Raw genomic sequence first — 17,202 nt, forward strand, 5'->3', positions numbered from 1 at the left:
TTTCCCAGTTATTCTACAGTATTGAATGACATTGCTGTAGTTCTCTGTAGTAACAGAGAAAACATGGTGAAAGCAGTGTCATCTGTTCTCAGTTTTGATGCTATCTCAAACTTGAAAAATTAACCTCCTCAGGATAGTGTTTATTGTATGCCAGTAGAATTCAAGAATTTTTAAGGAAAGAAACATTTTGCTCAACATTTCGCAGATGGCACAAAACTTGGAAATATAGTGAACTGTGAGGAGGATAGTGATAGACTTCAAGAGGACACAGACAGGCTGGTGGAGTAGTTTAGTTTAGTTTAGTTTAGAGATACAGCACTGAAACAGGCCCTTCGGCCCACCGAGTCTGTGCCGACCATCAACCACCCACTTATACTAATCCTACACTAATCCCATATTCCTACCACATCCCCACCTGTCCCTATATTTTCCCTACCACCTACCTATACTCGGGGCAATTTCTAATGGCCAATTTACCTATCAACCTGCAAGTCTTTGGCTTGTGGGAGGAAACCGGAGCACCCGGAGGAAACCCACGCAGACACAGGGAGAACTTGCAAACTCCACACAGGCAGTACCCGGAATTGAACCCGGGTCGCTGGAGCTGTGAGGCTGCGGTGCTAACCACTGCGCCACTGTGCCGCCCCAAAGTAGGGTGGACATGTTGCAGATGCAATTTAATGCAGAGAAGTACGAAGTAATACATTGGATAGGAAGAACGAAGAGAGGCAAAATGAACTTTCTGATGCACTGTCCATTATTTTGGTACTTATGTTGAACACTTTCACTATAGGGAATAGATAGACCAAAAGCACACTTGACATAAAATATGGATTATATGTATGGTATATTATGCTTTGATAAGTAAAACCCATAACAATCATACCATTTGCTTCATCTTTGTGAGAATAGTAAGCCATGAAGAATTACAGACATTGGGGTCAATTTTGGTGGTGGAGCACATCACATTTTTCCATTGATCTCAATGTAATGAAAATCAGGCAGGTACTATAAAGGACAGGCAATCTGCCTCACCAGGTTACTACATAAGCAATGATGATGAAAATCTATGCCCACAAGCAGGGATGGACTGACCATAAAAAAAGACTTGCTTTTATATCGTGCCTTTCACTAGGATATTGCAAAGCGCTTGACAGCCAGTGAAGTACTTTTGAAATGCAGTCACTGTTGTAATGTAGGAAATGCAGTAGCCAATTTACACACAGCAAACTCCCACAAACAGCAATGTGATAATGACCAGTTAATCTGTTTTTTGTGATGTTGGTTGAGGGATAAATATTGGCCAGGACCCCAGGGATAAGTCCCCTGCTCTTCTTTGAAATAGTGCCATGAAATCATTTATGTTCACCTGAGAGGGCAGTTGGGGTTTCAGTTTAACATCTCATCCAAAAGACAGCACCTCTGACAGTGCAGCATTCCTTCAGTACGACACTGGAGTGGCAGTCTTGATTTTTGTGCTGAAGTGTCTAGCGTGAGACTCTGAATCCACTTCTTTCTGACTCCAAGGTGAGGGTGCCAACAACTGAATCACAGCTGGCACATGTGGGAAATTGTCTTACATCCAAGCACCTCTGTGAATGGACCCATCATGCCTTTTCGACTTGACAATCCTGAAGAATCCCCGGGGTAGGCGGTGGCATAGTGGTATTATCACGAGACAACTAACCCAGAGACCCAGGGTATTTCTCTGGGGACATGCGTTCGAATCCCATCACAGCAGAAGGTGGAATTTGAATTTAATTAATAAATCTGGAATTAAAAGCTAGTCTAATTATGGCCATGAAACCATTGTCAATTGTTGTAAAAACCCATCTGGTTCACTAATGTCCTTTAGGGAAGGAAATCTGCTGTCCTTACCTGGTCTGGCCTACATGTGACTCCAGACCCACAGCAATGTGGTTGACTCTTACGTGCCCTCTGAAATGGCCTAGCAAGCCACTCAGTTGTACCTAACTGCTACAAAGTCAATGAAAAGGAATGAAACCAGTCAGACCACCCGGCATTGACCTAGGCACCGGAAACGACAACGGCAAACCCAGCCCTGTCGACCCTGCAAAGTCTTCCTGACTAACATCTGGGGGCTTGTGCCAAAGTTGGGAGAGTTGTCCCACAGACAAGTCAAGCAACAGCCTGACATAGTCATACTCACAGAATCATACCTTACAGACATCGTCCAAGACACTGCCATCACCATCCCCGGGTATGTCCTGTCCCACCGGCAGGACAGACCTACCAGAGGTGGTGGCACAGTGGTATACAGTAGGGAGGAGTTGCCCTGGGAGTCCACAACATCAGCTCCAGACCCCATGAAGTCTCATGGCATCAGGTCAAACATGGGCAAGGTAACCTCCTACTGATTACCACCTAACGCCATCCCTCAGCTGATGACTCAGTACTCCTCCATGTTGAACACTACTTGGAGGAAGCACTGAGGGTGGCAAGGGCACAAAATGTACTCTGGGTGGGGGACTTCAATGTCAATCACCAAGAGTGGCTCGGTAGCACCACTACTGACCGAGCTGGCTGAGTCCTAAAGGACATAGCTGCTAGACTGGGTCTGCGGCAGTTGAAGGGGAACCAACACGAGGGAAATACATACTTGACCTCGTCCTCACCAATCTGCCTGCCGCAGATGCTTCTGTCCATGACTGTATTGGTAGGAGTGACCACCGCACAGTCCTTGTGGAGACGAAGTCCCGCCTTCACATTGAGGATACCGTCCATCGTGTTGTGTGGCACTATCACCGTGCTAAATGGGATAGATTTCGAACAGATCTAGCAATGCAAAACTGGGCATCCATGAGGCGCTGTGGGCCATCAGCAGCAGCAGAATTGTACTCAATCACAATCTGTAACCTCATGACCCGGCATATCCCCTACTCTACCATTACCATCAAGCCAGGAGACCAACCCTGGTTCAATGAAGAGTGCAGGAGGGCATGCCAGGAGCAGCACCAGGCATACCTCAAATTGAGGTGTCAACCTGGTGAAGCTACAACACAGGACTATCAGCGTGCCAAACTGCGTAAGCAGCATGCGATAGACAGAGCTAAGCGATCCCATAACCAACGGATCAGATCTAAGCTCTGCACACCTGCCACATCCAGCCATGAATGGTGGTGGACAATTAAAAACTAACTGGAGGAGGTGGCTCCACAAATATCACCATCCTCAATGATGGGGGAGCCCAGCACATCAGTGCGAAAGATAAGGCTGAAGCATTTGCAACAATCTTCAGCCAGAAGCACCGAGTGGGTGATCCATCTCGGCCTCCTCCTGAAGTCCCCAGTATCACAGATGCCAGACTTCAGCCAATTCGATTCACTCCGTGTGATATCAAGAAACGACTGAAGACACTGACTGCAAAAGCTAAGGGCCCTGACAATATTCCGGCAATAGTACTGAAGACCTGTGCTCCAGAACTTTGTGCGCCCTTAGCCAAGCTGTTCCAGTACAGCTACAACACTGGCATCTACCCTGCAATGTGGAAAATTGCCCAGGTATGTCCTGTACACAAAAAGCAGGACAAGTCCAACCCGGCCAATTACCGCCCCATCAGCCTACTCTCAATCATCAGTAAAGTGATGGAAGGTGTCATCAACAGTGCCATCAAGCGGCACTTGCTTAGCAATAACCTGCTCAGTGACGCTCAGTTTGGGTTCCGCCAGGGCCAGTCAGCTCCTGACCTCATTACAGCCTTGGTTCAAACATGGACAAAAGAGCTGAACTCCAGAGGTGAGGTGGGAGTGACTGCCCTTGACATCAAGGCAGCATTTGACCGAGCATGGCATCAAGGAGCCCTAGCAAAACTGAGGTCAATGGGAATCAGGGGGAAAACCCTCTGCTGGCTGGAGTCATACCTAACGCAAAGGAAGATGGTTGTGATTGTTGGAGGTCAATCATCTGAGCTCCAGGACATCACTGCAGGAGTTCCTCAGGGTAGTGTCCTAGGCCCAACCATCTTCAGCTGCTTCATCAATGACCTTCCTTCAATCATAAGGTCAGAAGTGGGGATGTTCGCTGATGATTGCACAATGTTCAGCACCATTCGTGACTCCTCAGATACTGAAGCAGTCCGTGTAGAAATGCAGCAACACCTGGACAATATCCAGGCTTGGGCTGATAAGTGGCAAGTAACATTCGCGCCACAAAAGTGCCAGGCAATGACCATCTCCAACAAGAGAGAATCTAACCATCTCCCCATGACATTCAACGGCATTACCATCGCTGAATCCCCACTATCAACATCCTAGGGGCTACCATTGACCAGAACCTGAACTAGAGTAGCCATATAAATATCGTGGCTACAAGAGCAGGTCAGAGGCTAGGAATCCTGAGGCGAGTAACTCACCTCTTGCCTCCCCAAAGCCTGTCCACCATCTACAAGGCACAAGTCAGGAGTGTGATGGAATACTCTCCACTTGCCTGGATTGGTGCAGCTCCAACAACACTCAAGAAGCGCGACACATCCAGGACAAAGCAGCCCGCTTGATTGGCACCCCATCTACAAACATTCACTCCCTCCACCACCGACGCACAGTGGCAGCAGTGTGTACCATCTACAAGATGCACTGCAGCAACGCACCAAGGCTCCTTAGACAGCACCTTCCAAACCCGCGACCTCTACCAACTAGAAGGACAAGGGCAGCAAATACATGGGAACACCACCGCCTGCTAGTTCCCCTCCAAGTCACACACGATCCTGACTTGGAACTATATCACCGTTCCTTCACTGTCGTTGGGTCAAAATCCTGGAACTCCCTTCCTAACAGCACTGTGGGTATACCTACCCCACATGGACTGCAGCGGTTCAAGAAGGCAGCTCACCACCACCTTCTCAAGGGCAATTAGGGATGGGCAATAAATGCTGGCCTGGCCAGTGACTCCCACATCCCATGAATGAATTTAAAAAAAAGCCCTTTCAGGAGAGTCAGTCCTCCTCTGCCCATGAGTTTGAAAATAGTTTAAAATTAAAAAAATACAAGGAAAGCACAGTTTCCAGAAAAATACTTTAAAGCTTTATCATGCAACCATACTTTTGCAACAATTACTTTATTGTTGTGAAAAGATTTCATACAATGACACTTCTGGTGGGATAGGGCAAAATGTCAGTGTGATTATGTCAAGTAACCAAACTGCTTCCCTCATTTCCTGTGTCTTTTATATCAGCAGCCTGCCACACATTTAAATATGTTTAAGATTCATCCCACAGTCAACCATATGTAAGTAGGTGGGGTTGGGTGCCAATTGGGCACAATATCAGCAGTGTGCCCATGGTATCAGCCCAAATGGAAAGTCAGGAAAGTCAATGTTACTCATCTGTATAAATCCTAGATTTAAACAAACCAGAGCTAAAACTTACACTATATATTTCTCCAAACTTACTTTAAAAGCAGCAAATAATATTGAACACGTGATTTCATAGTTTGATACATCTTGTTGTCACTGGAACTTATAGGAATTGGGGTACTGTTATACACAGTATAAAATAAAACAAAACAAAAGTCAAAAGAATCAAGAAAAATGCAAGGAACACATAAATACATGGAAGAGAAGCAGATCTCCAAGAAAAACCTGGACAAAGATAAATAAAATAAGGAATGTGCAACCATAATAGAAAAAAGTGGGAAGGCGAAAATAGAGATGAGACACAAAAGATGTTTATAGTGTGGTGCGGCATGATTACAAGAAGTTACCGTACTATTACTGTTAAGATCTAGAAGATCAATTTGTTTTGGCAATGCATAACATTATTTCCTGAAAGGTACTAATGTCTGGAGGTAAATCCAGTAATGCTATTGTGTCAGGAGCACCACAGAGACTCTTCTTCCCTCATTTATATTTAAAGACCTATCCTGAGAAGCCCTAAGACTGTTTGGAGTCACAGTAGGTAAAACTCTTTCTTGACTGGTACTAGGATCCTTTGGAAACCTCTCTGTGTTACAGTAGCAAAAAACATGCCGCACTGGGATCCTCTCTCAATTGCAGTCGGTAAAGTTTTTCCGATCGCTGGCGCTAGGACCCAGTGGGCCCTTGGTCTGATGCACTAGGTAAAGCACTGACATTCCTCTCATTCCGATGTGAATGCGGCTGATTGTTGTGTACTGGCGCTGCTCGCTGCTCTCCGGCTAAAACCATTTTCCCTGCATGAGCTTTAATGTCAACCCGGTCCGACTCGGAATTTGGGGGAAATTGGAAATTACATGGATTGGCTACAAATTGCAATTTCCGGCAAACATTGAGAATCTCTTATTTTTGAAGGAGGCAGCTGAAGGTAACAGCAGCAACAACTTAACCAGAAATATCTGCCGACTGGACAGATTTGTTGAAGGTGGTGAAAGTTTGGAGACTGTTGCATCGATTGCTCGTCCCGCTGTTCTCTTTGATGCTGTTGGGGGATTGAGAGTTATGCTCGGTTACAAAGAGGAAATGTGAAGTTAGGAGTGTGAGTAGAAGGACGATTTTTTTTCTCATCTGGCGGCTGATGAATGAGAAGCCCAGGCAAAGAGGAGTCAGATGCCAGGTCACCAACATGTTTACTGTTAGTCGTTTCTGCCTTGAAATAAACCGCTATCAGTTTGTCACTTTCAGATGCGTTAATATAGGCGAGTAAAGTTACAAAGTTACTAAATCATTGCAAGAACGATAGGGAAAAAAAGCAGTTCAAAGTACGTGGCTTTCGCTTGTAGCATGAACACTTTCTGTGATGTAAAATTCACTTCTGCACTCCCATGTAAATTTATACACCGACTAAACTTTTTTTAGTCCACCGTACTATCCTAGTTATTAAAAGTTAATACTTCAGAATTGTAAATCGAGCCACGTTTTAGGCTTTTACATTCTAATTTTCTGGAACTCAAAAGGAGTTCAGACCTTGTACAAGGCTGTGTTTGTGTGTCTGGCCATTCACTGCGCCTGCTTTGCCCCAGTTTTGTTCCTCTATACAGTGAGAGCATTGAATGCTTGCATGGTAAATAGTGAGTGTATCAGAATAGCTCTAAAACACTCCAGTATCCATGTTTCTTCTGTAGCTGATGAAACTTAATTTTCTGCATTGGATTCAGCCAAACCTTTTTTTAAAAGTTACACTCAGTTGTGACAGGCCTGTTCACAAGACAGAAGAAACGGGGTGATTTTCAGTTCGTGTGCATTCTGTTTGCTTTCAAAAAGGGACAGCAGTAACAGACCCAAAAGGAATCCGCTAGTTTCACCTCACCGCGGTTTTGACGTCCGTTATAATATTCAGGTAGATGTGAGCCCTGGCGGCCAGAATCTGGCGGGAGCCTTGTGAATACATGCAAATAGGAGCCATTTTGCACCGTCTAAATAGCCTAACGACTGCCACTTCTTAATGCTTTCACCAACCATGGACAGCATGTCAGTGGTGCCCAATTCGAGCAGTATTGAAGGGATCTTTAGTTGCTTGCAGGTTTAGCTGTATGAAGGTTTTGCAGACATTTTTGTTTCGATTCCCCTCCATGGTCACTGGCTCAGGCTGAACCAGATTGTTTGCAATCTGAGCATTCTATTTGACCCTGAGCTGACCCTACATCACCAATACTGCCATCTCTAGAACTTGGCCTGTACCCGCCCAGCCTCAGCCCATCTGCTGCTAAAACTGTCATCCATGTCCTTGTTGCCTCTGGACTCAACTATTTAAATGCTCTTCTGGATCCCCTCCCCTCTTCCACCCTCCATAAAACTTGAGCTCGTCCAGAATTGTGCTGCTGTTATCCTAATTCGCACTAAGCCCCATTGCTCACTGACCTACATTGGCCCTCGAGTCCAACATCTTGATTTTAAAATTCTCATCCTTGTGTTCAAGTTCTTCCATGGCCTTGCTCCAGCCTTCTCTGGCAACCTTCAGAATTGTCTGTTCCTCCAGTACTGGCCTCGTGTGCATCCCTAATTCCTTTGCCCAACCATTGGCAGTCATGCCTTCAACCGTTTAGGCCCTAAACTCTGGAATTCTCTCCCTAGATCTCTCTGCCTCTCTACTTCTCCTTTAAGATACTCCTTTAAAATTTATGTCTTCGACGCTTTTAATCAATTCTACTATCTCCTCCTTTGGCTCGGTGTCAGATTTTGTCTGATTATGCTTCTCTGAAGTGCTTTGGGATGTTTTACTATGCCAAAGGTGCTAAATAAATGCAAGTTTTTATTGTAACTGCTTGTAATTTTTTTTTACATAGATTGTGCACTCATGTAATCTGCTGATCCATGGTGTTGGTTCTCTGCCACACAAAAATGCATTTCCCCTTTAAGCTGCTGCTTGCCATTGAGAACATACAAACATACAAATTAGGAGCAGACGTAGGCCATTCGGCCCCTTGAGTCTGCTCTGTCATTCAATAAGATCATAGTTGATCTGTTTGTGTCTCAAATTCCACACTCCCAACTACCCCCGATAACCGTTGATTCCCTTACCTAACAAGAATCTATCTACCTCTACCTTAAAAATGTTCAATGTCCTGCCTCCACCACCTTCTGAGGCAGAGAGTTCCAAAGTCGCACAACGCTCTGAGAGAAAAAATTTCTCCTCATCTCTGTCCTAAAAGGGCGACCCCCAATTTTAGAACAGTGCCCCCTGGTTCTGGACTCACCCACAAGAGGAAACATCCTTTCCACATCCACCTTGTCAAGACCGTTCAGGATCTCTTATACTTCAATCAAGTTTCCCCTCACTCTTCTCAACTCCAGTGACAACAAACCCAGTCTGTCCAACCTTTCCTCATAAGACAACCCGCTAATACCAGGTATCAATCTAGTAAACCTCCTCTGAACAGCCTTCAACACATTCACATCCTTCCTTAAATAAGGAGACCAAAACGGCAGGCAGTATTCCAGATGTGGTGTCACCAATGCCTTGTATAACTGAAGCATAACACTTGACAAGGTGCCACATAAAAAGATTGGACTTGTTTTCACTGGAGTTTAGAAGAGTGATGGGAGACTTGATTGAAGTATATAAGATCCTGAACGGTCTTGACAAGGTGGATGTGGAGAGGATGTTTCCTCTTGTAGGTGAGTCCAGAACAAGGAGGTGCTGTTTTAAAATTAGAGGTCACCCTTTTTGGACAGAGACAAGGAGAATTTTTTTTCTCTGAGGGTTGTGCGACTTTGGAACTCTCTGCCTTAGAATGTGGTGGAGGCGGGGTCATTGAATAATTTTAAGGCGGGGGTAGATAGATTCTTGTTAGGCAAGGGAATAAAAGTTTATCGGGGGTAGATGGGAGTGTGGAATTTGAGACAGAAACAGATCAGCCATGATCTTATTGAATGATGGAGCAGACATTACGGGCCGAAAGGCCTATGTCTGCTCCTAACTTGTATGGTCATATGCCTTCTGGAAATCCAAGGACAGTATGTCAATGGGCTCCCGTTTATCCACAGCGCATGTTACTCCTTCAAAGAACTCCAATAAATTGGTTAAACATGATTTCCCTTTCACAAAACCATGGATGACTATTCCCGATTACCTTGAGTTTTTCTAAGTGCCAAGCTATAGTCTCCTTAACGGTTTATTCTAACACCTTCCTCACGTCCGCATCAAGCTAACTGGTCTGTTGTTACCTGTTTTCTGCCTTCCTCTTTCCCCCCCCCCCCCCCCCCCCCTTCTTGAATTAACTACTTTCCAGTCTGATGGAACCTTTCCAGAATCTAGCGAATTTTGAAAAATTAACACCAACGCATTGACTACCTCATTAGCCACCTCTTTTAGGACCCAGGGACTTGTCAGCCGGCAGTGGCATACTACTTGATTTCCCACCTCCAAATTTGTAAATACCAATTGGGATGCTGTTTTGTGTTGGCAGCTCACCTATTGTGTAATGAGGGCCACCCACAAAATTGTCCCTGCTGTCTTTTCCAGGTGACTTTTATCAGTCTCTCTGTCTCTCCACCAACCACCCCCTCACTCCTCCCCATTTACTGCTTACACAAAAAAGTAAGTAGTTTACCACTTCCAAAGGCCTTGTGCAAGTACCACTTTTTCCTTACAATAATTCAAAAACTGAAGAGTAAAATCTATTTAAATATATTAAGTGTACTGTTCTTGTATTTGACTTACTTTCACTTCTTCCTATATGCCCTCCTTTTGTATGTGCCATATTTTTCAATGGAGATGATTCTCAAGTTGCCTGTTTCATAGATTTTTAACTTTGTTCCATTCTTGAATTATTTAGATTGCACTGCCTCCAATTTTTCCTCCTCCCGAGGTGGCTCACCACACTTCATTTGAGATCAGAAGCTCACAGTTTGGGGAGTCATTAAAAAAAATCAACCTCTCATACCCTTCTGTGGTAAACTAAGTGAAGTCATTTATGTGCTGCATCATCATAATGCCCGTTCTAATTATTTTTGGAGATTTTACTGCCATTTCCTGTCAGGAATCTCCTACTGGATTCATGTGAATCACAGCCTTTTCTATGACCTCTATCAGTGCTGGTGCATAATTAGCAGATAATGCTGACCTTTTACTAAACAACTGTGTGGTACAGAGAACACCTGATAGGTTCATGTTGATTAATGTCACAAATCTCTTTGAACACTCATTTTTATTTCTGACCTATAGCTTGCCACAGAAGGTTACCTAATAAGATCTCCTAATGTGGAGTCGAACTTCATCCAGTCCCGATGAAGTTGTAGTACCAGGATTTCCCAGTAATTCTACAGTATTGAATGACATTGCTATAGTTCTGTGTAGTAACAGAGAAAACATGGTGAAAGCAGTGTTATCAGTTCTCAGTTTTGATGCTATCTCAACCTTGAACAATTAACCTCCTCAGGGTAGTGTTTATTGTATGCCAGTAGAGTTCAAGAATTTTTAAGGAAAGAAATATTTTGTTCATTATGCAGATGGCACAAAACTTGGAAATATAGTAAACTGCGAGGAGGACAGCGATAGACTTCAAGAGGACACAGACAGGCTGGTGGAATTGGGCGGACATATTGCAGATGCAATTTAATGCAGAGAAGTGCAAAGTAATACATTTTGGTAGGAAGGAGGAGGAGAGGCAATATGAACTAAAAAGGATGCAGAAACCGAGACACCTGGGGGTACATGTGCACAAATTGATGAGGTGCAGGCAGGTTGAGAAACTGGTTAAAAAGGTATATGGGATTCTGAGCTTTAGAAATGGAGGCATAAAGTACAAAAGCAAGGAAGTTATGATGAACCTTGAGGAAACTTTTTGGTTCAGGCATAACTGGAGTTTGCGTCCAATTCTGTGCACTGTAAGAATGTGAAGGTATTAGAGAAGGTGCTGAAAAGATTTATGAGATTGGTTCCAGTGATGAGGGACTTCAGTTACATACATAGACTGGAAAAGCTGAGGCTGTTCTTCTTTTAGAAGGTTTGTTGGAGGTGTTCAAAATCATGAATGGTGTGGTCAGAGCAGGCAGGGGAAACTATCCATTGGCAGTTGGGTAGAAAACCATAAGACACCAATTTAAGGTGAATGGCAAAACAGCTAAAAGCGACATGAAGAAAAACCTTTATTTTTATGTAGTCAGTGGTTTGGATTAGACTGCCTGAAAGGGTGGTAGAAGCAGATTCAGTCATTCCTTTCAAAAGGAAATTGGATAATCTCCTGAAGGGGGAAAAAATTGCACGGCAATGAGGAGTGGGACCAGCTAAATTGCTGTTGCAGAGAGCTGGCAGAGACTCTATGGACTGAATGGCCTGCTTATGTACTGTAAAGATTCCATGATTCGAACAAGCCCATCATTTTTTTTTTGATTGATTTCCATTTTACCTACATGTCTAGTCACCATATTCTTCAATCTCTTTTCTTCATAAGCACATTTAGTTGCAACCCACTTCTACTGGCCACCTTATTCCTCAGAAAAAGAAACTCTTGTTTAAAAAAAAACACAACTGACTTTGCTTCTTGTTCCTAACTTGCTCATTTTTATCTCGTTTCCCCTGATATTTGAAGTCTGCAACATTTTAAACAATTTGTCCAGATCTACTTAAGAATTCTTAATGCTGAAACAATCAATTAAGTGGGAAAATATGCAAAATCCACTTAAACTATCCAGCCAGTTAGTACTATCCTGTGTTTATTAAAACCTTTAGGGGTTAACTATGCATAAATGATAAAGACTAGTTTTATAGAGATTACATCTAATTCTCCCTTAGCCTTGGTCTCTCCCGAGACGCCCACAAGGCAGTGGGGTTGTCTCTCGAGACAAGGAGGCCAAAGAAGAAGACATCTAATTCTAATGTATCAGTTTAAATGTGGCCAAAGAATTGTCCCTATAAAGTAGCAACCCTAGTCTAAACTGTTCCTGTAAACTAATTGCGTTTTATTATTGAAACAAATTGGGAAGGAATTGGCACATAGGAATTTACAAGACTGAAGGAGACTTCTGCCTTGCATCTACACAGTTCCAAACATTTAAGAATATCATACGTTATCTTTCATATTCCTCAGTCTCTTTCTTTGCCAAGTTGCCACTTGAGTATAGTGACATAATTTGCCATCATTGCTTCCCAGGGCAGTCTGTTCCATTTATTCACTACTCTTCTTGTAAATTAATTAAATCTAAATTGTCTTCAACTTCCAAGTTTGAATTCAAGCCCCTATTGTAGAGTTTGTGATTATGCCTATCAATTTATTAAAATTCCTGTTAACCAAACTTATGTGGTAACTGGGTAGACATTGGCTGCCATATACTGGAGAGAGCCAAGTTAGGGGTATGAAGGTATTGTATATATTGGTGATAAACCTTTATTGATAAATGCATTACTACAGTTCCAAGCTCCACGTACCACAACATTTATCAATGTTAAATTAACAATCGATTGGTCTAATCAATTGTTAATTCACAGTGGTTCAATCTGAGATATTTGCCAGTGGTAACTGAATCAAGTATATACCAAAACTGAACACTAGATTTGGAATGGTTTAACTACTGGGTTAGAAAATATTGAGTGTTAATTACTTAACATCATTAGTTATGTTTGGGTATAGCATAATTCCTTTAACGTCCCGTGACAGCCATACTCTCTCATTATCCACCATTTACTGTTTAAAGAAACTAATCAACTAGGGGAACCAAAAGTTCCCATAACACAGATCTACTGCAATGAGGGTCACTAAAGGGATTCAAAGATTGATTGAGGTATAGTCTGAGTTTAGTTCCATGGTGGAGCAGGCTCGAGGGGGCGAATGGCCTACTCCTGCTTTTATTCCCTAGGTTCTTATGATCCTGCAGAGCTTAAAAGTTTCATTTATTTATTTTCAGAAACAAAATTGTCAATACAGTTGTTTAATTTGATTCTTTTTAATCTAATTCCCTGTTGCTAGGAAAAATGAGGGTAACTTTTCAATTTGGCTTAGATGAAAAGCTGGCAGTTTTAGGCTGCCAGAAATACAACCCATCTGATTTTCATTTTCATTGAGGTTAATCAAATGTGGTGTCAAAGTTGAAAGTTTAGCCCATCATATTTTTACATTTATTGTTGATTTAAAAAAAAGCAAACAGAATCCCCATTTAAAAATACAATTGTGAATCAGGAATGGTGTTGATCACTTGTGAGTCAGAGAGTATAATATTCCAAGGGGCATGGGGGTGCTGACCAGTAGAAGTGGAGAGAGTGGACACTTGCAGTGAATGAAATTTGTAGGAGCCAAGAGTTTTTTGATTGTGTCTTGGAAAATCTATTTTGGCGGTGGGCCTCAACCGACTTGGAGTTAGATTGACATGCCTTGAACTCATTTCATGTTGGGCATTACAATTACACTAGATCTATCATTCTGAGCTGGATTCAAACGTGGGCATCAGAAACAAAAGAACAATGTGCTGTGCCATCCTGTCACCTATTTCTTCAAGTTGCCTCCATTATATGTTTTTCTCGTAAATTTCAAGCTAACTGATTTGTAATATTCAGGGGCCATGCCTGTATATCTCCTGGAAGATTTGTATCACATTAGCTATTTACTACTTTTCCTGTTTCCAAAGAGTGAGATAAAATTTCAATTAGAATGAACTTGTGTCATTCCCCTTAAAATTTAGCATATGATTCATCTGTGCAAGATGTTTAATTCTATAATTATTTCAGTCACTGCCATTTTCATTATATTCTCCGATGCATTTCCCCGATATCATGGTTGCAGGATGGAACTACTGCCGCAATGTATTATTGTGAGTACTACAAGAAGCATAGACAAAACGCAATGTTCCGGTTTCCTCTTTGGATTTTCAGAGACTTTGCTTGTTCTTACAAGTACAGCTTTAACACTTTTCTCCCAGAGCTTTCTCTGTAGTGTTTTCGTTCATTTGTATTTGGGTCTCTTTCAATCCATTTAACCCTGCTGCCATCAAGCCATTTTATCAAAAGTCAATATTTTCAAACATTTAACTTATTCATGTACTACTTTCTAGTAATTTCTTTTTCAATTTTCTTTCCCCTAATTTCTCCCAACTTTTCCTTCATTCATGTATGTGGTTTTATGTATGTCTTTACAAAGTAATACTTTGGATACATTAATGGGGGATTGAACTGCAGCGCATCACAATAACGATGCATTGTCTCTGCCAACATCCGCTTATATGAACTTCCCAGTAATCAAAAGTAGGAACACTGCCTCGACTTTTTTTCCTTCCCTTTCCCTACCCAAAAGACAAGGGCAATTTTAGTGCCTGTACTACTGCCCTGCCTGACCTCAGTTAATTCAATAGGGACTGACGATTCAACATGGAACTTTCTTGGTCTGTAAGGGTCAGTACTGCACCACATTGTTAATGGTGGAAACTTCAAAAATGGTCCATCTGCAAATCAAAGTGAAGATTTTCTATCATTTCTTTCCCTTAACTATTGTAGAATTATTTTTATGACAATATAGAAAACACCAGATTAGATTTCCTTTCAGATTCTGTTTTCCAAAGGTGATAGAACTATTCCATGTTTAAAAAGGTGAGCGTTTCTTCAGATTTATTATTAACTACCTTTATATTTATGACCTCTAGTTTTAGACACCCCACAAATGAAAGCATTTTTATCTCCATTTACTCTCTCATACCTTTCATAATTTTAAAGACCTCTATCAGGTCGCCACTCAGCCTTCCCTTTTCTAGAGAAAAAAAGCCATAGCCTGTTCAGCCTTTTCTAATAAGTAAATCCTCTCAGTTCTGGTATCATCTTTGCAAATCTGTTTTTGCACCTTTTCGCATATATTGTTTTTATAATTCGGAGACCAGAACTACACACCGTACTCCAATTGTGGTCTAACCAAGGTTCTGTACTAGTTTAATAGAATGCCTCTGTTTTCCAATTCTGTCCTTCTAGAAATGAATGCCATTGCTTGATTTGCATTTTTTATGAGCTTATTAACCTGTGTCACCACTTTTAATGATCTGTGTATTTGTACCTCTAGATCTCTTTGTTCCTGTACCCCAATTAGAACCTTAAAATCCTAGTAGTAACTAGTTCTTCCTACCAAAATGCACCACCCCACTTATTCATATTAAAATTAATTTGCCAAGTATATACCCATTCTTTGTTTATTAATGTCATCTTGAATTTTGTTGCATTCTTCTTCAGTATTAACAATACCCGCAATATGGTAAATCTGCGCCTACTAAAGCCTTGCAGTGATGATTTCAACCTACATTTGCTAAGTTGCAGATCCAGCTTCATGCAGATGTGATGGGTTGCATATGGTTTCCAAATGACACCTTTCTGCAGCTGTGATTGTGGAAATAAGTTGATAACATACATGGATGAAGTTGTACCAGATCTGAATATTCTGTCTAAGCCACCGCTATCAGAAACCAACTTCTTCAGTTTGGTTATTGTTCCCGGTTGATTCTGGGTAAAAATTTTCATGAAGAGATTCAATTTTGTATTCAGTAACCTGAAATTAAAGACAAATTGGCCAAACTAAAAGTTTATTCTTTTTAACTAGTCACAATGCTCTGAATAGGATTGTTTAAACAAAATAAGCCAAATAGCCAACAGAGATGAATGGGTGCTGACAGGCAATGGAGTTGATACTTCCGAAGTAACTCACCCAAACCTCAAACGCCAGCCTGTGTAGAAATGTCATTCCTTTGCTTGAATGTCATTGTGTTTGTCCATGCTTATACCACATTGTAGTCTTGAAATTATGCTGTGTTCATACACTAATATTTGCATAGCATAACATCAAACTATTATTGCTTTGTGTAAAATGGAAAAAACAAACTACAAAACTTGTTAGCAGAGGTGATGGAGGAAGAGGGTTTGAGCTGCAGCAGACAAACTGACCTCTCAAGTGGATAACATGGCAGTTTTTCTTGTCCGTTTCCAGAAACACCTATTTCAAAACTCCCCTAAATGACTAGCTATCATTTTCCAAGTTCGCAGGTATGTTGTGTAAATTATATATGCAGTGGTTACTGTTCCAAATGATCTAAATGCAAGTATCCATGTTGGGTGTAATTTTTGTAACATGTTCGTCTTGTGCTTATTACTGTTGAAGTCATGAGTGGATATGCATTTTAAATTTGTGTATATTTGGGTAAAGCTTTGACATCCTAGAGTTACAAAGATGTGCAAAACGCACATGACATGCATAAATATAGTGTATGACTGGATAAAGCCTGAATGGCAAAAGTGTGAAGTTAAAATGGGAATTGAATCGGAGAGCCTCAGAATCTGCAAAATAACTAATGTAAAATATCTGTATTTCTTTCTTTTGGGGCTCCTTATCTCGAGAGACAATGGATACGCGCCTGGAGGTGGTCAGTGGTTTGTGAAGCAGCGCCTGGAGTGGCTATAAAGGCCAATTCTGGAGTGACAGGCTCTTCCACAGGTGCTGCAGAGAAATTTGTTTGTTGGGGCTGTTGCACAGTTGGCTCTCCCCTTGCGCCTCTGTCTTTTTTCCTGCCAACTACTAAGTCTCTTCGACTCGCCACAATTTAGCCCTGTCTTTATGGCTGCCCGCCAGCTCTGGCGAATGCTGGCAACTGACTCCCACGACTTGTGATCAATGTCACACGATTTCATGTCACGTTTGCAGACGTCTTTATAACGGAGACATGGACGGCCGGTGGGTCTGATACCAGTGGCGAGCTCGCTGTACAATGTGTCTTTGGGGATCCTGCCATCTTCCATGCGGCTCACATGGCCAAGCCATCTCAAGCGCCGCTGACTCAGTAGTGTGTATAAGCTGGGGGTGTTGGCCGCTTCAA

The 17,202-nt window shown here is 42.2% G+C and overlaps 1 protein-coding gene across 6 annotated transcripts in view; it reads left to right on the forward strand.

Annotated features, from left to right (window-relative positions):
* amotl1 (angiomotin like 1) overlaps positions 1-17,202 on the forward strand; it is a 187,524-nt gene that overhangs the window by 12,892 nt on the left and 157,430 nt on the right. For 4 of the 6 annotated variants that reach the window (XM_068034019.1, XM_068034016.1, XM_068034017.1 and 1 more), the window contains exon 1: positions 6,117-6,295. The exons of 1 other annotated variant lie outside the window; for it this stretch is intronic. In XM_068034019.1, the coding sequence (XP_067890120.1) occupies positions 6,169-6,295 (127 nt within the window). In that variant the 5' untranslated portion in view covers positions 6,117-6,168. Of the gene's footprint in view, positions 1-6,116; positions 6,467-17,202 lie in introns of those variants that run through there. One more of the 6 variants, XM_068034021.1, reaches the window with a different exon arrangement.

This window comes from Heterodontus francisci, chromosome 6 (assembly GCF_036365525.1).
Source record: "Heterodontus francisci isolate sHetFra1 chromosome 6, sHetFra1.hap1, whole genome shotgun sequence".
NCBI lineage: Eukaryota > Metazoa > Chordata > Chondrichthyes > Heterodontiformes > Heterodontidae > Heterodontus > Heterodontus francisci.